At 37.0% G+C, this 25,454-nt stretch overlaps 1 protein-coding gene across 1 annotated transcript in view; it reads right to left on the bottom strand.

The window, feature by feature from the left end:
• LOC126272288 (eukaryotic translation initiation factor 3 subunit J) overlaps positions 1-24,922 on the bottom strand; it is a 63,966-nt gene extending 39,044 nt beyond the window's left edge. Inside the window, exons 1-3 of the mRNA XM_049975048.1 lie at positions 24,578-24,922; positions 24,411-24,502; positions 324-446 (exon numbers count right to left, since the gene is read on the bottom strand). Of these exons, the coding sequence (XP_049831005.1) occupies positions 324-446; positions 24,411-24,502; positions 24,578-24,593 (231 nt within the window). The 5' untranslated portion in view covers positions 24,594-24,922. The remainder of the gene's footprint in view (positions 1-323; positions 447-24,410; positions 24,503-24,577) is intronic.
• Between the last annotated feature and the right edge of the window lie 532 nt (positions 24,923-25,454).

The following is a 25,454-nucleotide window of genomic DNA, read 5'->3' as shown; positions in this document are numbered from 1 at the left end:
GGTGCTGCTCATGCATGGTTGTTTACATCTTTGGTCAGGTTTAGTGACATCTCTGAAGAGTCAAAGGGACGGTGTTTGGGGTGATGCAAAATTTTTTTGATGGGTGTAGTTCAAGCACTGATTACATTTATTGCTTTCCTCAATCAAACCTTCCATTACTACTGAAACAAGTAACGAGGAGAAACTCGTTTCAGCAGCAATTGAAATTTACATTTGAGAAGGTGAAACTGCAAATTCTTGAATTTTTTCCATGCAGCTTAGTGCATCATATGAAATAGGTATACAATATTCTGTCAATGGAATATTCAAACAAAGAAACATACCTCTTTTTCAGCAATTTTTTCTTGTAAGTTCTTTTGAGGCTTCTTTGACTGGACTGGCTTGACAGGTTCCTGTTTTTCAACATCTTTCTTCTCTTCCTCCTCCTCCTCATCTTCCCAGTTATCCTAGAACAGGAAAAACTAACATTAGGACCATTGCAAACATATTAATACAATGTAACTATGTGGAGTCTATAAGAAAAATTCTTAAATAAAATTTTTCCTGACTGAGGAATTATTATGCTTTCTTCCTAGCAGCTGGATTTAGTCTTTGAAACAAACTTGTTCTTCGTCACTTCAATTCTCTCCCCCCCCCCCCCCCCCCCCCCCTGTGTGTGTGTGTGTGTGTGTGTGTGTGTGTGTGTGTGTGTGTGAGAGAGAGAGAGAGAGAGAGAGAGAGAGAGAGAGAGAGAGAGAGAAGAGTTAATTTTTCCACTGGAATCATTGCTTTCCTAATCTTTACGGTCATGTCTAATTGGAAATTAAGTTAAAAATAGTTCAGAATGTTAAAGCTGTAGTTAGTATTCCTCATGAAATTCAGGAATTTTGGGTTCTGAAATATACATTTAGAAACATCTTTATGAACAACATGATGAAGACTTTGTAAAACAACATTTTCATACATTGAAGTTTACTTCATGTAATACATTAATGGATCCACACAAGCATTGTTTCAAATGAAATGCAGCTGTTATTTAGCATTAACAAACCACTCAAATATCTGTATCTAAAAATTAACACTGAACTGCCTAAATGCATGCTTTTCAGCACACTAATACTGGAATTATCTGGTTAGAGTGTATAAGCTACTGCTTTTTTCAATAGTCTGTCTCAATCTCTTAAGCGAACTGCAATAGTCTTACAAACTATTTCAAAGAACTGATCATTAAACGATATTTATTTATTTTTATTGATTTATTTATTTAGATTTTTTGTGTGGAGTCATCAATAGGACGGCTTTTGCAAACATCAACTACAGTCACAAACCCAAAATATATTTAGATCTTAGCCTTACCGGTAGTAATTAAACAGTAAATTGATGCTTGTCAAAAGTAATATCTTACACATATTAAGACAGCCAATATTTTTTTATTCTTTATTTGAACCTAACCATTTAAAATTTGTCATGTGAAGAGGGAGGCTTTTAAATTAAGAATTCTTTTAGTTTTGATTCAAATTGCCTTTTATTACTATTTTTCACGGACTGGCAGTTTATTATACCACATCAATCCATTAGCATATGGGTTCTGGTCAGTCATTTTTAATCTTGTTCTTTGTAAGTAATAATTCTCTCTGGACCTAGTTTTGTGGTCATGTATATCACTACATTTAGTTACTTCAGTTTTCTGTGGGACAAAAAAGTAGTTAATTTATAGAGACCAAAGAATATATAACGAAGTACTTGTGTTGTCTGAAAACATCATGGCAATAGTCTTTATTGCCTAGTCCATTTATAATTCTTGACCCTCTTTTTTTGTAGCCATAGTACTCTGTTAAAGTGAATGTCTGCAAGCACCCCCATATTTCTATACAGTAGCTAAGGTGGGGATAGATTGTCCCATAATACAGAGTTTTAAGCATGTGCGAGGGCACCATTTTGGACAGTTGGTTAAGAAGATACAGCCCATTACTCTCTCTCTCTCTCTCTCTCTCTCTCTCTCTCTCTCTCTCTCTACAGAGTTAATGTGTCTAATCCAACCGAGGTTTGAGTCCAGATGGATCCCTAGAAGTTTACACTTGTTTGCTTCCTCTGCACTATGCCGCATTCCTCATTTATGCATGAGTAGTGTGAACTGCCAGTTGTAAATATTAGCGCCTGGGATTTATTTACATTGAACTTTAATCCTTGTGCATGAAAATATGAAATTAATTCTAGCATCCCATTACTTGCTGAAAATTTCAGTTTCTCACAATCTTTACCATGAAATAAAACTGAGGTGTCATCAGCATAATTTAATGTGCAAGTTAATGGGATGTACAATGTCATTAATATATGCTAAAAAGAGGAAAGGTCTAAGAATTGAGCACTGAAGGATTCCCTGTGTCACTGTTTCACTTGTGGATTTAAAAGTTAAAACCTTATTGTCAATTTGATGGATGTGCAAGTTTGGTACACTGTTTCCGATTCAAAAGGTAGGTGGGGTGGACAGAAGTTTCATTGATGCATCACTAATACTGAAGGCCCAAAGTTTTTTATAAAAGAAGCTCTTTGTTTACTGAGTCAAAAGGTTTGCTCAGGTCAAGGAATATTCCGGCTGTGTGCATAGCCCGTTCCATATTGCTATATACTTAATGGAAGAAACTGGTAACAGCAGTAGGAGTGCTTAGGTCTTTCCTAAACCTATGCAGCAATTCGGTAAGCAGTTTGTGTCTTGAGAAAAATTTAACACCTGTGAGGCATCAGTTGAAAGAGACAATATCGAATACAGTAGTGGAAGAAACTGAAAGAACCAGAAGCTCTTAGTCATATAAATATAATAAACATATTGTAGTAAGATTGCACGTATTCATTACAGTTACAGATTACCAGCTTATTCTGTGTCAAAAGGTTATGTAAGTCATTTCTTTCTGATAAGACAGTAAATTCAGTGCACGGGTATAAGTCATTCTCTCAAATGGGGAACCCAGGGTATAAATGGGATAAATGACCTTTCACTAACAACATTGCCAGATGCCATAGTTGCTTTGTCCTCAGATGATACAAACATTGTGATAAATAGCAAATCTAGCATAGTTCTTGAAATAACTGTTAAAAAAGCTTTCACATACATCAATATTGGTTTATAGCCAATTCTTTGCCATTCGACTTTTCAAAATCTCACTATCTGTAGTTCAGAACCTACAAGATGTTTCTACACAGCATGTACACAAAATATGAGGACATGCAGACAGAAACATTTCATATTTTGCTGGCGTGAGATGAAGGAGTCAATAGCGATGAAATCAATAAAGATGCAATGACATGAAATTATGTCATCAAAGACTGTTCAGAAATGCTGAACCTGCAGTATAAAGAACATGGTGTGATAACTGAAAATTTGTGCAATATAGCAACTCCGTGTGGTCTGATAATTCACAATCCCCCACCAACTATTTTCTCCAAGTGGAGCTATCCCCTCACAATTCATTGGAGATATTTTGGTTAACATAACTTATTAGGAAGGGGGAAACAGTAAATCAACATTCACGCCCATTCTGGCACAAATTTTCAATTGTCTCAACAAATTCTTGGTACTGTGATTTCATGATAAAACCTATTGCAAGGAGCACAGCACACAATTGGTGAAATGACTACACAAATCTTTGTGTAATGCCAATATAACCCAATGACATAATTTGCTAAATTCCTTTCCATGATGTTATACGGGGTAATATTTTGGCATAACTCATCAAGCATACACAAAAGTTTATAATATGAACTGTCTGTAGTGCACATCCAAGAACATTATGCAGAAGCCTGCTCAAAGAACTGGGAACACAAAAAGCCACTGCTTCTCTGCACCTGTAATTAAATTTGTCATAATATATCTTGTCTTTAAAACCATTAGCTCAATTCATGGAATGAATAAAAGTCACAAGGTCACTTACTTTGGTTCTAATGGGTAAGACTTATTTAAAATAACTTCCCAGTAACTGCGTAAACTAATGTACAGTTTATGAGCAGCATAGAAAATGTATTAGTGGCTAATCACAAGCTGACTAACCACAAATAGAAGTTTCCACATTTCTGTTGAAACAGACTTCAAGAAATAAAACTAAAACAAACATTTTCACAACACAGCACATTTTCTTTACCCCATTTCATTGTAACTGTAGTTTAAAAAATACATACAGGTTACATCTGCCCAAATGTTTATTAGAGGGCAAAGTAGTCTTTGGTAACAACACTAAACAACAACTTGTCTTTATATGGTAGTAAAGAAGGTAACTGATTCTGCAGGTCTTTTCATATTAGTTTAATTTTTAATGAAATCTTGAAACACACATTACCCTGAATGCTTCAGTTTTATGCCTTTTCAATTTATTCATCCAATGTCATTAGCTTTACACAGCACTCAGCTCGTAAAAAAATGAGATTCCAGTTCTGCCCTTCCACTGGGTGTTTTTGAAATTTCCACATCTTAAAACACTACTTAACACTTTTCCAAGCATTTTAAATGTGTGAATAACCCAATGCTTGTAAAACATCGCTTCAGCCACACCGTAAGTTTAAATGCACCCCATCTCGAAACCAGCAATTCAATTTTTTTTTCTGCCAAAGGTATTGGTACAGTATTCTGGTGCATCTCATCACAAATCAAGCACTGGCTTTATAATCAATAGCCTTTGTTTTAACCCCAAACCTATAAATTATATCAACACATTATCACCACCAGGTCTTTATGTATCTTTTTATGCCAATCTCTTGTTATGCCATTTCATTGTAAAGCACTTTATATAACCTCCTGTAAACATACGTCGAGTGGAAATGAAAAAAATGCTAAGTACCAAATCACTTGTTAGGGGAATCAAAAAGCAATGTATCTGTTTTGTGCATAACTTTATTTGTATCCAAAAAAATTGAAAGGTATTCTGAATACCACAGAATTCTTATTCCCATGAGACAAATCAGAAATTAAATAAATTAAGTTTTTGTGTCAAGCAGATTAATATTATAGGTGCTATGTTTCATTTCTAACATAAATCCAGAAATACAGCAGTAATATTTTAACTAGTAGAACTGAAATCAACAAAAATCATTTCTCATTTCTTTCAAAAATTTTTACGAGAGAAGAATAAAATTAAAATCAAGAAAAAATTGGTCACCACTGACTTCTGTTTCTCGCAGAACGCTATTCTCAGGATCAGATTTTGCAAAGGTCACTGTAAAACTCCCTGTGTTGTTGACAAAGAAATGGCAACATTGTCAACAGGTCTTTCAGATGAAGTACGATATGTCGCACACCAGCCACAGTCTCTTGAATTCATTGACATTATCCCTTATTTGTATCAGAGTAAGAATTTCTTAATATCGGTTTCAAATGGAAGATTATGACACTCGTCATACTACATCTGGAGATCTTACAGGCCTGCACTGACAACACTGATTCAGCTGCAAGTTTGCAACCAAAGTAGCAGTTCTACGTGTTGGAATTGCATGGAGTGGGTTCACGGCTTTAGCTGACAACAATCTCGTTTACATCTTGTAGAATCAAGGCCTTGCTTACCCTTCTTTGGTTCCTTATAGCTCCAAAACTTATTACAGGTCAAAAAGCTGTACCCACTCACCAAAAACATGTTATCTCTTCAAACCATCTCTGGTTAAATGGAGGAGACATCAATGTATGGCATTTGGAACTCCAGCAAGAAAGTACTGCTTGGCACAAGACCATGTGCCACCTATTAACAAATGTTTGAAACATTTTCTCCATGCTCTGACACTTTAAACAAGCCTACGGACATCCAACAGGGGGCGGCACATTTATTGCATTTTACCCTATTACACAATTCTGATTTTCATCTGTTCTCTCCTTCTTCAGCCTTACGTGTCTCAGTGTATCTCTGTATCCATATACAGGAACAAAGTATTGAACTTCTCTTCATATGTTTCATGAGCAAATGTCCCATATTTCAAAAATTCATGCTGAAAGATGCACTACTATCATTCTTCTCTGTCATTTAAATACACTTTGTATGTCTATTTTAATTACGTACTTGAAAATGATTAGCAAGTTCTATATTGAGCACATGGAGTAATGCCATTCTCTTAGATACTATGATCTATCCAACCGTCTCACACCCTGAGTAAAAGTTTAGCACAGGGCCAGTGGCATACTTATGTGTTCCATGCAAGAATATTGTCAGCATTTGCCGTGGGGTATGATGGGAACAAAAGAAAGTGTGTCAGCTGTTTGTGTTAGCAGATCAATCCACGCAAGCACACTGAGTAAGTAAGTAAGTAAAGATTGTTTTAATTAAATCATGGAAGAAGGTGGCTGAATCAATGTTTATCAATACATCGAACATGTTGCTATTATTAACGAACACTGATCCACCTATCTTCTTCCATGATTTAATTAAAACAACCTTTACTCACACAGTGTGCTGGCGTAGATCGATTGTGTAGCCATTTCACCACCACATGAGATACATTTTCATGTCTCTGCAATTAATCCATTAGAGACGCACCAATGGACGACGTCGCCATGCAGAACTAAATCACGTAAATCAGTCCACTTCACTTCACAGCACTCACTGCCACAATCATGAAATATTTCTCTCGAAACTCACAAATACACCCAAAAATAGCAAACAAGACCATGGTTTCAATTTCGGTACTACAAATCTTGCCTGCCTTCTTGCCTCACATTGTTTATGTCCAAGAATAATCTCTCTCCAAAGCGAAATTTTCACTCTGCTGCGAAGTGTGTGCTGATATGCAACTTCCTGGCAGATTGAAACTGTGTGCCGGACCGAGACTCTAACTCAGGGCCTTTGCCTTTTGCAGCAAGTGCTCTACCGTCTGAAGTTTGGAAGGTAGGAGACGAGGTACTTGCAGAATTGGAGCTGTGAGTATGGGTCATGACTAGTGCTTGGGTAGGGTCAGATGGTACAGCACTTGCCCGCGATGGCAAAGGCACCAATTTCAAGTCTCAGTCTGGCATACAGTTTTAACCAGGAAGTTTCAATCATCTCACTGGTTACGCATATTGATGCATTGTCAACTGATGAGCAGTAGGTAAGCACTCCCATAACTACTATTGGCCCTGATCTAGACTTCAGCCCGCACCTTGCTGTGGATTTTAGCTCACTGACTACTTTTAAGATGACAATGTACTCACCACTATTTCAGCCGCCTAACCACTACTATTTTGGCAGTGTACAATTGTGTGGTAATGTGGAATTATTCAACTGTGAAGGTCAACTTTGCTTGATACAGTGAACAAGTATCCTTCTTTATGAAACCAATATGGTGAATATAAACACAAATAGAACAACTAAAAGAAATTTTGTAATGTACATGCCTTAATATGTAAAATATTGAGAAGTGGACCTGTAGTCAATATATAAAAACAATTATATATATATTGTTTCCACAACGAATTCGTATGTGGACAGGTGATTGTGTATCAGTAATGATGTCAACACCAAGAGGGACCCTCCCTCTTTGCAAATTATGTGGTGAGCGAGCAAAGGATTCCACAACCCATATAGCACCATTTTTCATTCTTCTGTGCACCAACATTTCTGTCTTTTGTAATCATCTTATGTAGGAAAATATAAGATTGCTACCTACCATTGAGAAGACACATCAAGTTGCAAACAGGCACAATTAAAAGACGCTTGCAGAAAGCTTTTGGCCACAGCCTTCTTCAGCAAAAGGTAAACATACACCATTCACACACAAGCACCATTCACCTCATGCACACACCCCCACCAACTCCAAGCATCTCAGGCTGGAGATGCTGGAGTTGGCGGTCATGTATGCATGTCTTTTTGTTATGCCTATCTGCAACTCAGTACCTCCGCTATATGGTGAGTAGCAATACCAGAGAAGGAAAGTTGCCACCCACCATACAGCAGAGATGCTGAGTCGCAACAAGCACAACAAAAAGATTCACACAGTTAAAGCTTTTGGCCATTAAGGTCTTTTTCAGCAGCACACACACACACACACACACACACACACACACACACACACACCTGCAGTCTCAGAGAGCTGGTGAGTAGCAATTTTCCTACATTGTTGACATTCCTACCTGGAGTTTCCATTGTTTGATTATGTAATCATCTGTCACTTATCTTTTTTTTTCTATAAATGCTATACTCACTGTTCTAGGATGTGATGAAAAATATCTGAATTGTACAAATTATGTAGTACAAAGTTGTTAAGGTTTGATTTTATTAATACAGTTGTTATGTTACTCTGACTGCAGCTGTTGTATTTCTTTTATGCTAATATCTGGCTATCATAATAACCACTTGCTTTTCAATTTGGATGGAATATTCTGCACTAACAAATGGTAATGACTATTTAAAACATACAGCTTCAACTCTGATAAAGTTACTCATTATTGAAACAAAAATACTGTTTAATATATTTCTGATAATTGTAATAATAATAATTGTTAACCTACTTGTTTATATTTCCACTGGAACAGCATTTGTGTTTAGCTAGATTTTGCTCAGATTTTACCCCATGTCAAGGTCAGTTTATTCAATTCAAATGTGTGCTGAAGACATAGCTGGAACATCTCTAAGGAATTGTTCATTTTATTATTGTTGTGCTTTCTGACTGATTTACGGAAATTATACCTTTCTGCTTTATTTTCCTCATCCATTACAATGATCACGCTATTCAATGTACTGTAACTAGTAATGATGATACTTTACTATTGGCCAATAATATATTCAAAAGCTATCAACATTCTGAGTCTTGTTTGCTTATTAACAACTGCCCACCTCCTCAACCTTTCCTCCTCACATTATTGTTGTGAAGTTTTGTCAGCATAAATACAGATTCAGAATAAAAAGACATTTACACAAAGAGTTTTCTCTCTGTGGCAGTGTGTGCTCTGATTTGTAACTTCAAAGATACTTAACTGAATAAGTCGATATTGTTAGTAATTCATGAAGTAATAATTAAATTAAGAGTAATGCTGAAATCGACGCTTTATGAGATTTGTAAGTATTTGCTCTCCATAATGATGTATGAAAATAATAATAGTGAAGACATGAAGAAGATGTAAAGATGGAGATTTAATGTAATGATGATGGTGGTTTATCAGGGTGTATACGCGGACAAGGAAAAAAAAAAAAAAAAAATTCCCGGCCTTTTCCCGGTTAAAATTAACACTTTCTCCCAGGTGAAAATACACCTTTTCCCTGTCAAGTGACAGTATACTTTTCCTTGGAACTGTAAAACTTATCAATCCTTTGAATGGTTACAGTAAAAAAACATGTTTTGGAAAGTTCCTCCATGTGCAGCAACCATGTATGCTGCATATTATGAAAGTGTACATTTAAATTCCACCACACGCCGCATGTTACTTTCCGAAGCATTGAAATCAAGATTGCAATGTGTTTTGTAGCCAGTCCTAGCTCGTCAAATGATCTCGCCAGGGAATGACAGCAGGTCTTCTAGCGTAGGATACGTGATGTAGTCAGCCAATAGCAATATCAGTGTTAAGTAGCGCATACACACAAACAGGAAAACTTAATGGTTTAAATTAACATACACAGCGTAACTACAAGAATAGCAAAACTTTCACATACAATATTGGTCTCTGAGATTAGTAAGCTGCAAGAGAAGCTAAGCTTTCACATATAATGTTGATTTTTTTGCGCGTGTTACACTTTAAGGTACAACACACAAATGCGTCACTAAAATTTTTAATAAAGACATAAATGTATGATCTGAGCTCGAAATTTTTCTAAATGTATGTCCTCAAAGACTTGATTTTTAAATGAGAGTCAAACACTCTGTGATTTAAGAAATTCATCGTACATTCTCGCACATAATTCATCTTGTATAAAAGGAAATTTACTTTGAAAGTAACGCTTTTGAAACAACTATTCGAAATATTTTCCCGTGACCTGTTAGAAATAGGTTCGTTTCAGTAGTTGCCAGAAACAGGTGTCACCGCGATTGCACATCTACGATGATGCACAAAGTCCATATGTCCGTAAGTGTAAAACATGACACTGTGTCATAAAAGAAACAAGACATCAGAGGATACTCCAAGAACATCGGAATTTTGTTAATCATACTACAATGCGTAATTCGGCTTAAAGTGCACATTCGTATGTCCAGATTCAGACGTAAATTTTATTGAGTACCGGTACTGTATTATCTGATGTTTGGTTCTGTATTATGGCATAATGCCATACGAGCTAGAAGATGAAAACATGCACTTTTGAAATGCAGCGAACGGTTGAAACTAGCCCATAGTATGGATTTAAACACTTCGTTTCAAATAAATTGACTGCCCCAGGGGAAAAGATTAGTAAAAGCCAAATTTCTTTAGCAAACCAACAAAAATAACTTCATTGTTATGCAAGGCAATTAATACCTGACTGTCAGAAAGGTGGAGATAAAACCTGAAACTAATAACATATTTTAACCTTCCATAAGTATGAGAACGTATTTTAATTCATTTGATAGCTCACGGCAATAGATATCAGTTTTGTTTTCATTTAATGTGAAAGCAATAAATGAAGAGGAAACAGCAAAATCACTAAACATTAACACGGGTCACGTGGAGACTCCACACTAGACCTCTTACTGCTCTGTGAATCAGCCCCGGATCTCCGATATTTCAGAACTGCGGCAATATTAGATAGTAGCGCCCAACCACATGTCTGTAGCGAGAAGCGGGGAAAGGTACTTCTCATACGTGACAACTGCACATGCACAAGGGCCGGCCCACAACTGTTTAAACAAATCTAAAGTAAACAGTTGTGACGTCACGCTCATCGGAGACAATTTGTTGTTAGGAAGCATTGCATAGTCGTCCCAAACCCTTTGACACACTTTGCAGTTGGCAAACGCTTGTATGAGCACTGTGTTTTATTGTTGTATATGGCTTATTCTTTTGGGATTTAAGTTTTATTTTCTTTTTTTTTTCTTCCTTTCATGTTTTGTTGCTGCAGTATTATACTGCAGAAACGGGATACAGTAATATCCTTTGTTAGAGTATTGGTTCTTACCCGTCAAAATCACAAATTTAACTGAAAACTAAAACAATGAAAAATTCCTGGAATTCCGAAAAATTCCGGGGTTTATCCCGATTTTCTCCCGGGTGAAAAAATTCCCAGGTCTATCCCGGATCTCCCGGGTCGTATACACCCTGTTTATAGATATTAGTTTTACATACATTATAACAGGTTCTGTTGATGATGTAAAGATGTTACACAGAGATAAGTTTTGGAACATAAAGTACAAATAATGGTATAAAGATTATGCGAGCCTATAGATGTTAACTTATGTTAGATCTGCTGTAACCAGCATTAGCGATGCAACAAATTGACAAGAGACTTCAAAAGTCCTTGCCTAATAAATCCGTAACTATGTATGCCATTTAAAAAAATAAAGATGTGCAATGTAGTAGTATACATAAGTTTAAGGTATGTCTGTGTATACCAACTTCCTGAATAAAAAAGGGAACATAACAATTTTCACAGTTAACAGCTTAAAACAGTAACATTTCATTGTAAGTTAAAGTGTGGATGTCAAGCCCAGACCTGCATCTTCTTAACATCAACTGTGTGAACATTAAGATTGTGTCAATGAAAATGATTAATTCTGACTGTTTTTATTTACTGTACCACATGATTCAGCAAATTATACATATCTATGGCTTGTATGCAAGAAACAAATCAATGATGGAAACCATGACTGACCAAATTATACAATTGGTGAACGGCTTGCTTAGCATAAATGTATGGCAATGTTACTTAAGTAGCATTTGAATGCAACTGACATAAAAATATCATGAAACTAATAGTGTCCACATTAGAGAAAAGGTGCTGATACATTACAATTACATTTTACATGATAATACTATCGCAAATGTTTCTGTTTTCTCACATATTAAGACTTTTTCTTTAATTTATTCACTCTTGCCTGCAGACCACACACATCTCCGAGGTCTGGAACATTTGTTTGTGTAAGTGGTACTGGTTCTAATGTGATGTTCAATTGTTGTAGGTAATCTGGCGAAATTGGAAATTTAAGAGACTGCAAAGAGGTGAAACCTATGGTTCAAACTTGAAACAGACGTGATGGACTGCCAAACCAAATGAACACAATATGAACAGCTCACTGGAAATTTCTGTATGAAACTATTATAATTTCCAATACACATTATTTCTTATATAATGACTTCTGAAAAAGGCCTTTTTTCTTCTCTGTTAGAATATTTCATCACTAATGATTATGTTTGTAATAAAAAACAATGTTCTGTGATTGTGTTAGTGTGCTGACAGACTGCCATTTATAATGTGTTTTGTGCAGAACTCTGAGGTATTTTGAACTACAATAATTGGGGTCAAGTAGTTTATCTACAATTATCAGAGCGAAAGGTTTAGCATAACTCAGACAAGAGTGGTTTTATCAATCTAAATCAGTTCTGTCACCGTTCATTTCTTGGTAGCAGGTGAATAAGTGAGGTATATTTGTTAGAAAACTCTTGTAATCCTGTCGGACATATTGATGGATCAATCAATATAATTACACGTACATCCAATGACATCTACATGTATTGCAGAGTGATACATTTGCCAGTGCCAAAGACACATGGGTGAACAGCAGCAGCTGCAAGTTTAGGGGCTGCTACACATCGCCTCTGCCTCATTTGTCTCAGCTCACTGATGCGTACAACACGCTCTCCAGTGGACTTATTTACAGCTTTTATGATACTTGGCTACTCCCTGCCATCGATGTTTGGATTTTCACATGGAAATTTCTATTACCCCAATGTGTCACTGTCGCCATGCTCCAACTGCATGTTGTTCCTTCTGCGAGGAAACAGACAGCATCTGCGTACACCGAGTGTGGACCGTACTCGAGTGCTTTCACTAGGACAAATGTACAGGGTTTCCCAGCACTAACATTTGAGTTTTTAGTGAATCTCTTAAGTACTTTAATGGCTAAGAGGTATCGGCCTTCAGAAGACTTTGTTTCGTTTCAAGAAGAATCATGATATATAACATTCTGCAAGTTATTTGTACTTAACTGGTGTTCAATAATGACTGTATTACTGAAGAAGCAGACTTACAAAAATAACATGTGCATTATTTTAAGATGAATTACACAATAATCCCTTACAATTACATTTTCAAAATTTTTATTAAAAAAATCAAATCATATTGACATATGTGATTACGTTGTACAATTTATCAGAGACGTTATAAAATCCTTCTTGCAAAAATTAAAGTTATTGAAAGAATCAGGAGCTATGTTGTATAACTTTCCTTTGTTTTGGTGACATCATGGCGATTCACATGTTTGTAAAGAAGTAGAGTGTTTACTGAGTAATGACATTTGGTTGAGCATACGAAGAAATAATAGAAACAAGATGCAAGAATTAAAAATGTATAATTCTTTGACTGCAAGAAAATTTTAGAAGCTCCTTTATACAACAGACAGCACACAGACAGCTTTCATACATGAAAGATGCATAGAGTTTGAGCTTTGACTTTCTAATTCAGCCAAGCTTAAGTTTTCCGAGTACAAAAGCATGTCACACTACTTTTGATCTGAATTCAAGGGTGGCCTGCAGAGAACTGTTAAAGGAACTGGAAGTAGAAACTACTGAATGCTGTCAATATATTTATTCCTTAACAGGATTTATCTTTTTCATACCAAAAGCTTAGTACTCGGAAACGATACTAAAATAACAATATCTGCATACATAGTTAGTAAAGTTACTCAGGGACACAAACTTCCAAGTGTTGCCAGCAACCATAGACCAGATTAGCTACTAATAAAACACAATTTAACAGAACCTAAAGTTTTTCTCGATGGCCAACTCCCACCCCCACTTGTCTATATTATTAACAACATAAAATAACTTCAGTATCACATAAATCGAACATTTGCACGTCTTCACTGCAGTTACGCTGGCTTTGAATGAAGTGTCATACAACTATCTTGTTGACTACAATGTATAAACATTTTTGAATAGTTTGATATTAACCTTCTTTTCCTTGAATCTCATATAACTTAGAATCTATGGAAGGGACATTAACATCTCTCTTTTTCTGTTACATAAAATTATTTTTTACATCACATTAGAGGTTATCTTATCAAAATCCAGATGCACTGCTCAGTCATCATATAACTGTTGCTTTCGTAACAGCTACTCCAACAGCTCAAGCATATGGAATTTATGTGGTGATAAATCACACCTGTAAAAAATATTTCTTACAAAACACTCACGTAACCCATCCTGAAATATAATTAAAGTGCGTGGGAGTCATGCCAACAAAAGGGATATCGAACATACACAAAGAATGGTAAGGATGGCCACAGGTCTGTTTGTCCCACAGGAGAGTATCACAGAAATGCTGAGAGATCCAAAGCAGCAGACATAAAGGTAGATGTAAAATCTCACGAAAGACTCTTGCAAGGTGGCAAGAACCATAACTAAGTGAGGAATGTAGGAATAGCCTTCAACCTCTTTATTTCATTCCCATAGGGACCATGAAGATAAGATTAGTCTAATTACAGTGGACACAGACACATTTAAGCAGTTTGTCACATTCCATACACAAATGCAACAGGATCAAACCCACATGCTGTGGGGGTCATTCTGCAATAAGTGGACCAATTTCAGACATAGTTCCCACTTGACCATTTCTGAATCCAATGAAATTAACTGAGTAGGTTTAACAAAGTCTTGAAGGGATATGCACAAAGTTTTAGATCTGTACCTCCTTTGACTCCATTTCTACAATCTCTCTGAAATGGTCTCATGTTTGCACTACCTCCAGACGTGCTAAAGTAGCAATTTCAGTAAGTTTTATAAAAGGTACCCTTAACTTACAAATCACAGCTTTTGTATATTTAAACAACTCTTTGTGCTGAATAAGAGTATATTACTGATTAGATTTTAAACATATCTGGTGACAGCTGCATTACTTCAAGAATACACAACTGTGTTACTTGGAGAGACTATCTTTAACCAGACATAAATCTTTTATTTTACATACAGATTGAGCCACAAATTGGAAAAGTAACACATGGCCATTCTATCAATTTGTGCTTTTTGCACATTAGCCTTTGTCCTCCTCTATTGAAAGTTACTATGCGCAAAATTTATGAACTCTCTTCGGGTGCCAAATTTTGGGACTATATCTCAGCTATATGTTCAGTATTTTTATCTTGCTGTATCTAAAAAGATTATTTCTTAGGTTTCAGATGCTGTATGGTTTTAGTCCTATGCCTGCTTACAGGTCCTCAATGTTATTACTTGTCATACACAATGTACATACTAGAATGTGAGAGTAGACATGAAGTAAAATAAGTGAAAACTGATTTTATGTCAACAAAAGCAGTCAGTTATGTACAAATGAACTTCAAGCAATAAGCAGTAAGAAAACAAATGAAAATCAAAGTTAGAACTTTAAGCCCACTATACAACTTGAATAATTCATTCCCACTACAGACTGATTATATTACCAACACTGTCTTGTTCATATCCTGAGAAATTGTACTGCTGCCCAGAAGATTTTGAGAGTACTTTTATGATTTTGAATGTGTGTTGCTCTGCAATCCAGCAAGTATCCTTAGTAGATGACCAGTGGGAGGAACATTCAGGAACATGACAGGCATAAAGATGAACAAGGCATCTTTTTGTTTTAATGAAACTTCACATACATTTCCCACCCACCTTGCACTGTCATACATACAAGCACCATACCACCAAAGTTGTAAAGTTGTAATTGAAACTGCTGTAATTTCTTGATCTTCTACAGTCATTAATTTACAGACACCACTTGAAACTTTTCTTATGCTGCTCTTTTTTAAGCTAATGGGACTGAATTTGTGATTATTATCTTTTCCAAGCAACTGTGTGCTCTTTAGCAAACTTTCCCAATCAAACTCTGTTCAATTTCTTTCTGCGAAGAATAAATAATGATGCCTGAAATGTTGTCACTGCAGAACTTGAAATAACCACATGATGTCAATTTTTTACTATCTAAAGACCTCTGCAAACTAGCATGAGCTGCCAGTCTTTTTGCTGTTCCTCCAATTTCATCACAAGGAGATTTTCCATGACTGGTTCCAAAACAATTCCACTCAGCAGAAATATCAAAGTTCTTTTCATATAGAAATAAATTGCTAAAATTCCTGTACCAGGTAGCAGCTCCATCAATAAAGTAGTAAATGTGTTTAGTTGCTCCTAACATTACCTTCTAATGTTTAACCAGTCTCATTATGAACAAAAGATTTACAATGGTATCATGACAGTCACTACCAATACAGACAGACAACTGATATTTCTGTACTTTACCACCAACATAAACTGAAAAGGAATGTAATGTGGCTTCGCTGTTCTCCCAATGAAACTTTTGAACAGCACCTATCATGGCAAATGAAGAATTCTCAGTAAGATCTATCAAAATTATCATTTCAATACCTTCAAGATTTTCTTTCAAGTGCTTTAGATTTGGGCGTTGCTTTGAAACAAAATGGTGGCTCGTCAGGCCATGAATTTTTAGAACTAAGTTCCTCATCTATAGTTGCATGACGCGTCTCTAGCACATCCCTGTCATTTCTGTTTGGATCATATTCTTTGAAAACATCTATCAAAACAAGATTCGAGCTCAGGTTTTCCAGGACACTGTTCACTGCAATGCAGCATATAGTCTTTTGATTCTAAATAGCACACAGTTTTCTTGATTAGCTCCTTGTAGTCATCGTCTTCGATAGATGTTGCAGCCAACATCATTTCGGCATTTTGATGCATTACACATACAGCAATAACTAATACATCACTTTGACCTGAGTTTACAAGATTCTGGGAAGTCCGATTCACTGCAACGTTTCTCACAATAAGCTATGAACATCTCTTTCAAGTTACAAAGTTTGAAGCATTTCTGCTTTTGAACTTTTTCAGCATCGATTCTGAATGCTGTATAATTATTTTTACCTGAGCACAGCTGAGAAAAGCAATCCTCTTCAAGGAACCCAAAGACTTTATGTCTGATCTTGAGTGTTTTTCCCTCCTGTTTTACAGGTACTGCAAAGCTAGTCTCCATCTTTACTTTCCTTGCCTGCTTCACCATTCTCACTCAAACGCTAAATTTTTTTGCTGTTTGGTAGTTCAGCTGCTACAAGCCAGGGTTAATGTTTGAACTTTGTTGGAATTACCTGAATGATGCACTTTAGTTTTTAGTTCATTAATTAAAATGTCAATATCCCTACATTTCTGGCACTGCTTCATCATTTGCTTCAAAAAATTAGTGGAGCTCACACAAGCAGCAGCTGCTGCTTCTGCTATAGCCCTGGTGATGGAAACTTCTGCTTCTTGAACTTTTTGCCTTAGGTAACCAATGGATTCCCTTCTGCTATTCTGTTGAAGTGTTAAAGGCAAATTGGTACGACAATATGACAGTGCAAAGATCCTTTGGACAGGCATGCATGTCCAAAGCAACAGGCACTGAGGCGACTACAGCCATTATGAAACACAGTAAATAAATTCGCAATTGAGAATAAGGACAATCATCAGCTGTAGAATGATGACAACGAAAATCTGTGCTGAAACGGGACTCGAATCCATATTTTCCACTTACCATACGGCTATCCGTGCACGACTCAGGGCTATACCCAAACATCCATTTGTCCATACATCTCTAATAGTTGCTACTGAAGTATTCACTGTGTAACAAGCATCAACTACAGCTGTATAATTAACAGACATTTATTCTTGCTCACCCCGGCTAGAATGGCTTGTGAGCAAATTCTTATCTCCAAATGGTACGTAGGTTCTGGCCAATTTGAAAGCTTTAGTAGTCAACAGTTTTAATTTGTTATCATGAGAAATGCCTATTGGCTGTAAACCCTTCTCCAATTTTTTACTTTTTCCAAAATGGATTACAGCAGGTATTTTGTAGAATCCGAAATTCTGTTATCAGCAGTGTGTTATGATATGAACCTATCTGGGTATCTTCTTAGTCAGGTCCAGATCTAAGTTTTAAAAGCCTTTCATAAAATGAAGAGGAGGGAGGGGTAGGGGTAGGGGTAGGGAGGGAGAGAGGGAGAGAGAGAGAGAGAGAGAGAGAGAGAGAGAACTGATCATAAGATCAACACCCAGAGAAAATGTTCAGGTGGTATTTTAACAATGTTTTCAATGTGTCAAATAAAGTTGTATAAAATCTCTTTAAAGGAAGGATTTACAAAAACTCATTTTCTTGGGGGCTGGGATTTCATCAAAGGTAGACATGGATTTTCATTTATTTTACTGCTTCTTATTGCTTTAATTTGACATGTACATAACTACACTTACATGTATATTGACATAAAAACAGCTTTCACTGATTTTTACTTCCTGTTTACTAAACATAACATTCTAGTATAGACTATGAATGAGAAGTAACAACATTTGAGCGAAGTTGCTCATCCATAAGTAGGCACAAGTATAAAAGTAAACCATAAAGTTTCTGAAACAAACAGCATTCTTTCCACATACAGCAAGATAAAGAGACACTATGGAACTTACTGTTGAGTTATCATCCTCCAAAATATCCTAAATTTGGCACCAAAAACATTTTCTTCAATTTTCACATATTATATTTTGATAGAGAAGAACAGACATTGCTGAACAAAAAGCACAAAATGACAGCATGGTCATTTATCTTATTACCAATTCTTCACTGAATCTGTCCATGAAAATATGATTTACAGCTGGTTAAAGACAGGTTCTCCAAGTAACACAACAAATTTTCTGCAATTCCTGAAATGTAGCTATCAACAGACGTATTTAAAAATCTAATCATTAATACATTCTTATTCAGCACGAAACATTGTTTAAGTACACAAAAGCGTTGGCTTGAAAGTTAGGAGTATGTTTCGTAAAATTTACCCAAAGTTGGTACTTCAGCACCCATGTCGGCACTGCTAACCCTGACAATCTATGAAAGGCTGTAGAAATGGAATCAAAAAGGAGACATTGACCTGAAACTTGGAACATATTCATCCTAGACATTGTGGAACCCTCAATAAAATTTATTAAATTCAAAAACAGTTTAGTGGGAACCCCTAGTCCACTTGATGTGGAATGACTGGGTGGTACAACACACAGTATCCTCTGTCATGCACTACATAGTGGTTTGCTAAAGAATGGATGCAGATGTGAAAGGGTGACCATCTCATACAAAATGAAAATGTCACACATAGGGTGCTGAAATTCTTTCATATTAACCAACATCTTCCAATGGTAAGTAGTATCCAACACTTCCCTGCTATCAACAAAAACCAGTATTTGTGTTCAAATCTTGACTGTGGTCCACTTCTCCTCTTGCTTGGCACTATACATTTTCATTTCTCAGTGTATAGTTATGATCACATGTACAGTCGACTGTTGGCAATTTGAATCATGATACATCAAACTACTTGCAAAGTAATTTGAAAAATCCTTAATAAACCAAAGAAATCTTGGGTGTTTTGGTAAACTTGATAATTCAAGTTCACACCGCATGAAACTCCATATCTGATTGCAGCAGCTATGTAATACTTTGTTGTTTGAATTGTTTCATCATTCATCTCCTCTTGACACACCTTTGTTTTGTAAGCAAATACATAACTTACCACAGCACATTGGAAAATGACCGCAAAGAAGCATTCTGTCTTTGCAAAAAAGAAGTGGGCTACTAAGTGTGAATGTGTGTGTGTGGGGGGGGGGGGGGGGGGGAGGGGGGGTCTATTCTGTCACCCGCACTATCCACCGCTCTAAAGTGGAAAAGAATAGATCCCTGAAAAAGCACCATAAGGAGAGAGGAAGCAGACCCAGAAACATGAGTTTCCACTCCTTGCAGGATGTATACTGAAATGACTTAGTCAACACAGAAGACAAAAACATACCCACTGGGGGTTATGTGCTCCAAAAAGCCTGAGCCATTCACTATTAACCTAGGTGTTGAACTTACCTTAAAAAAGAGACATACCTCCATTTTTGAGATCTGTGGTGAAAATGCAAGCACTGATGTACTAATTCTTCAGCATGGAAAAATGTGTTCATAGAAATTTGTGTGTGCCTTCCGTTTGAAATGTCAAAATAGATTTTTAAAAAATTAGACCAGTACAAAAATTGAAGTTTATTTTGAATGGTTACTTTATACTTCCACTTGTACAGAAACACTTGTGTTACTGAAATAGAACTACCATTCTTTAACTTAGAATTTTAGTTCAACTTTTTCATGGTTCTAGCTTTAATATCAGACACTGAACTGAAATCTCATTATCTGAACTTTTTGTTGGGCCTTCAAACCTCAAATTAAACAGAGGATACTGCAGTCATTGCACACATTATAGATCATTCCAAAAATTCATCTCAGGGAAGATATATGACATCTTGGTGATACATTGTCACACATCAGAGATATTTTGTGAGAATAATATTTATAGCTACATCCAACAAAATTTCAAAGAATAACTGGCACAGGTCACAACTTCATTTGCAACATCTGTAAGGTTGACATTCTACCATGATATGGTCACTGAATCCAATCACAAATCTCATCCAATACTCGGTAAACTCCGACTTTATTTACTGCACTGATCACAATCTGACAAAAATGTACATTATATGATACTTCGAGAAGAAATCCCTCACTATACACCTAATGGTCATCCCTACACTCACAGCACAGACCCTGATACACTTTTTTCCTTTCTTTTACAGTCAACAAACACCTTACAGCTTCTTGTGGAAGGAACTTCTGGTACAACAATCTTGTCACCCCTTCCCCATTTCATTTGTGAATAGTAGGGTGGAAGGATGATCGACAATAAACCTATATATGTGCTGTAATTTCTCTGGCCATTCATGAAACACACAGGGGGGAAAGTGATATATTAACTAAATCTTCCTGGGACATATGCTCTTGAAATTTCAACAGTAAACATCCCCATGATGTATACAATGTCTCTTGTGTCTTTTAGTGCTGTCCATTGAACATCTACTGTTATCTGACAGATGAACAAATCCCGTGGCAAAACAAACCGCTCTTCATTGGATCTTTCTTATCACTTCCAAGTTGGTAAGCGTTCCAGACTAATGAGCAAGGCTCAAGAGCCAATTGACCATGTGTTTTGCAAGTCAAAGGAATATTCAATAATTGTCGCCGGTTTTTACAAATAACATGATGTTAATGGCTGCTGTGATATCAACTGGTGCACATTTTCTGAGTCTGGTTGTCAGCCAGCAAAAAACCCATTAGTGGTCAGAGAGTGATCTGTACCTAAAGCACTCTGTCTTAAGACTACAAGTAGCCCATAGGGACCATCCGACTGCCGTGTCATCCCCAGCGTGTAGTCAGCGCACCACTCTCCCGGCCATTACGAGTGTTTTTCTTTGACAGGAGCCACAACTATGCGGTCGAGTAGTTCCTCAGTTGGCATCACGAGGTTGTGTGCACCCCGAAAAACGGCAACAGCTCATGGTGGCCCGGATGGTCACCCATCCAGATCTGTATCTAAGCCCATCTGAAAAAACTGCCACTGATAGCACATTACAGTTGCCATATGTTTATGACATTTGTCTCATTTCCTTTGGCACAGGTCAAAGCCAAAAACCAGTATCTAATATTGCTCTTTATCCATTTTCTTATTATTCAGCCAATAAATTTCAGCCTGGTATATGCTTTTCCCATTATTTGTTTATGTGGTCATTCCAGGTGGTTATTTCCACGTATTATCTGGTAGTCACTATTTCCCAGTGATCTGCCGCCAATAGTGTAATCGAACACAAGTGGATCTATCTGCCTCAAGGTTAACTGCTGCCCCCTGTCCAAACAGCAATAGTCTACAAGTCACCCTACATTTCGCTACTCCTGTGGCATTACAAACGTAAAAATTGTCTGAGCAACTTCATAAAGCCTCCAATGTTGTCCTCTTGATAAATTGAACACAGTGGCAGGCCCGTAACGGTCACAAAATTACCATAAACATTGATTTTCTTCTGCTAATAATACATTGTATCCTATCCACAAGGGCATCTTAAATCCAATCACAAATCTCATCCAATACTTGGTAAACTATTAGTGTGCTTACTAAATGACTGCGCAGACTGCACTAAATGTTTTCTGGAGCAATATACCTCCTCGGTGTTTGCAGTCTGTCAAGTATTCGTTCACCTTCCTTTTTAAACCTTTATACACTTATCTCTTCCCTTGCCACAATTGGGACCATATTTGGAAAGTTGTGTGTTCTGTCACTTACAGAAACACCACTCAAACCCATTGTCAGCTGGATTAATAAGCAACTGCTACTCTACACAATAACTGTGGGAATAGTAACATTTGCCCAAGAGTACAATTAGGGATGTATAAGTCACAGAACAGACCACAAGCCTGTTTAATCTCAGTGCAACTAATTCATGCCAGGAAGCCAAAGGTTTTTTATAATGAGTGCAGAGTTGACAGTCTAACATCATCAGGATGATATTGAAAATGAAGTTACACACTCTTTTGGCTGAGCTAGATCTTGAAAGAAGTGAAATGATTGTACGGCATTGTTGGCCGGGAGGCCCCATGCGGGGAAGTTCGGCAGCAAGTTCTTTTTAGTTGACGCCACTTCGGCGACTTGTGTGCACCGATGATGATGAACACACAACAAACCGTCACCATGAGGCAGAGAAAATCCCTGACCCCGCCGGGAATCAAACCCGGGACCCCGTGCGCAGGAAGCGAGAATGCTACCGCAAGACCATGGGCTGCGGACAGCTAGATCTTAATATATAGGTAACAAAGGTCAGCCCCCACTCAGCAACTCCACATCGCTGAATCCACCAAGTTGCAAGCAATCTACCATCACCCAAAATCAGTTCCAGGCCTATTAAAGGGGGCTACACATTCTTTTTCCATAGAGAAATGTCAACAATGAAAGAACTGAGTTCATGCCCATTTCCATGTCATCATTATTACTTCCAAAATACCAGAACAAACCCAACTGCTGGCAGTTCCAAGAAAAAGTGGGACTAATGATTTCCTATCTTCTGGCACTAGCATGCAAACAGTGTTTCTCATTTTCAATCTTAGCGCATCTGTTGCTGTATTTTTTTAGAGGAGTTCCCACCCAAAAAAAGGCAGAAACCAATTAGGTTGGTTGGTTTCATGTTCCATGGATACTTTTGCACAATAGACCTTAATGATGTGGAACGAGTCATTTTACACTCACATCGCAAATTAATTTCTACATACGATTGCATTCTAAACACTACTAAATGCTTTTATTCCCCTACTGTGGGAGGACAAGAATGTGTGGCAATTGTGTGCACAAAGTTGGCAGAAACATATCTAGGGAAAGTAGGCTATATTTCATTCACAAATTCTGGAAAAGAAACATACAAAATGTAAAATCAGAAGATCAGAACTTACAAGGAATCAGAAACCCTAAAAGCACATATGTGCCAACAGGTACAAACTAAACTCTCTTCTTGTCATCCTGTTGTATGAAAACATTGAGCATACAGAAAATGTCTGTGAGAAACAAGCTGAAACATATTAGACGGAGAGATATTAGCAGCATTAATTGTGGAAACACAGTAGACTAGTTGAATAAAAAGTGACAAACTGATATCACTCAAAATTGATGTAAATTAATGGGTTGTCTGTAATGCAATAGCACCAGTTTATCGAATGGAAAAAATATATTTATCTCCTCACCACAAAAAGGCTACAAGATATAATGGGCACAAACACGACATTCAAGTTTACTGCAAACAGGTTGGGCACAAACACGACATTCAAGTTTACTGCAAACAGGTTCACTACAAAAGGCAGACTAAATTATTCACAAATCCTTCCACTCTTTATTAATTCCTTCAAAGGATGAGCTGACTGAATTTATAAGTGTGTGGGTGTGCAATTTGTGATGAAATACGGTAACTAAAATTTCTAATCACATGAATAGAAGAAGTGCATTTGCACATGGCTACAAAAAGTCTATCCAAGGTTACACTCACTAACTCAATGTGAAAATATTGGGTTCCCCACTCAACTGAACAGGATACAATAGAGATAATAGCAAATTAAGTTCACGAACAAACTCTGCATTATGACCATCACAATGAAAGCATCTAACCACTATATACGGAATAGGAAACAAAAACCGGCAGCCAGGAGGATTTCTCCAACACGAACTTGGTTAACTAAACTCCAGTAATTCTTCTGGGAATTTATCATTACATATCTCAAAAATCTACACCGAAAAATAAACGAAGATGTATGCGGCGCTGCCAACTGGGTCAACCACACAGCTGGCACATTTCATTTTCTTGAGCGCGCACGAAATATTCAGATCTCCGCTACCATATGGACGAGTACAAGTACTTGGATGTGGAAGCATAACGACAAGAAAAGCCACACTGTGAATTAATTACGCACCTTCACATCTTCATCTTCATCCTCGCCTTCCCACTTATTGAGTTTCACAGTTGTCGTCGGCCTAATCTGTTTCACATCGAAGTTCTCGGCTTCTAGAATTTAAATAAAATCTTTCAAAAAAAATTCTTTCCTTAAGTAAAGACACAGCGACAGCTAATGTTACGTACCCCACTCTTCATCCATGTTGAGAATTCACGTGAACTTTCAATGCTCACTATCCAGGAAATTCTAGATGGCAATGCCGACGTATAATTTATATATTTCCTCCAAGCGAATACAATAAGAGCTCCTTACTCTTAAGAAAGCTTCTATGCTAACAGTTATTTAAAACAGCGCATACTCGTCACAATAAACAAACAATATCTACTGCATATGCTAGCAATACAATCACACCGCATTTCATCCGCCATCTTCTCATCGACAATTCCAGCAGAAGAGACCATACACATCATAGATGTTGACAAACGAGAACGGCGACCACAGATACCCGACGACTACCAACGGTCAAAGATGTTATATTCATTAACAATAACAACACAGAATTTGTATCGCAAGCGAAGGTACTCATCAAGGAGGATAGAATACGGGGGAAGCGGCCATGGAGGTAATCTCCATGGAAGTGGCGTAAGTTGAAGCCAGTGGGCATACTAGATCGCTAGCTCGGGAGTCCTCGAAGTCGATTTCTCCAAAAGGGCCCTGTGTTAAACGAACCCTCATATTGTTACTGCGTTGAAGTGACAGTTCTGAGTATGTGCTATGAAACAGTAAGCCTTTTCGATCGTACATCGATAATCAGACAGTTGATACATATTTTTTTTATCGCCAGTTCTCACTCTTCAAGCCAGATGTACATCGTGGCAAAACAGCCGATTGTTTTATTCCTGTTTCAGATTAGATCGTAGTGTCAGCAGTAGTAACTCTGAGTACACACACAATAAGACCTATGTAACACCTCACTTCCAGATATACTACTTATATTAAGAATTTCGGCACCGAGGTCACAGTTTTTATGAGGAACAGAGCAATATTGCATGAAAATTATTG

Source organism: Schistocerca gregaria, chromosome 5, assembly GCF_023897955.1.
Source record: "Schistocerca gregaria isolate iqSchGreg1 chromosome 5, iqSchGreg1.2, whole genome shotgun sequence".
In the NCBI taxonomy this organism is placed as follows: domain Eukaryota; kingdom Metazoa; phylum Arthropoda; class Insecta; order Orthoptera; family Acrididae; genus Schistocerca; species Schistocerca gregaria.
Note: the sequence above shows the minus strand (reverse complement) of the source record. Positions and strands in the feature narration are given on the sequence as shown.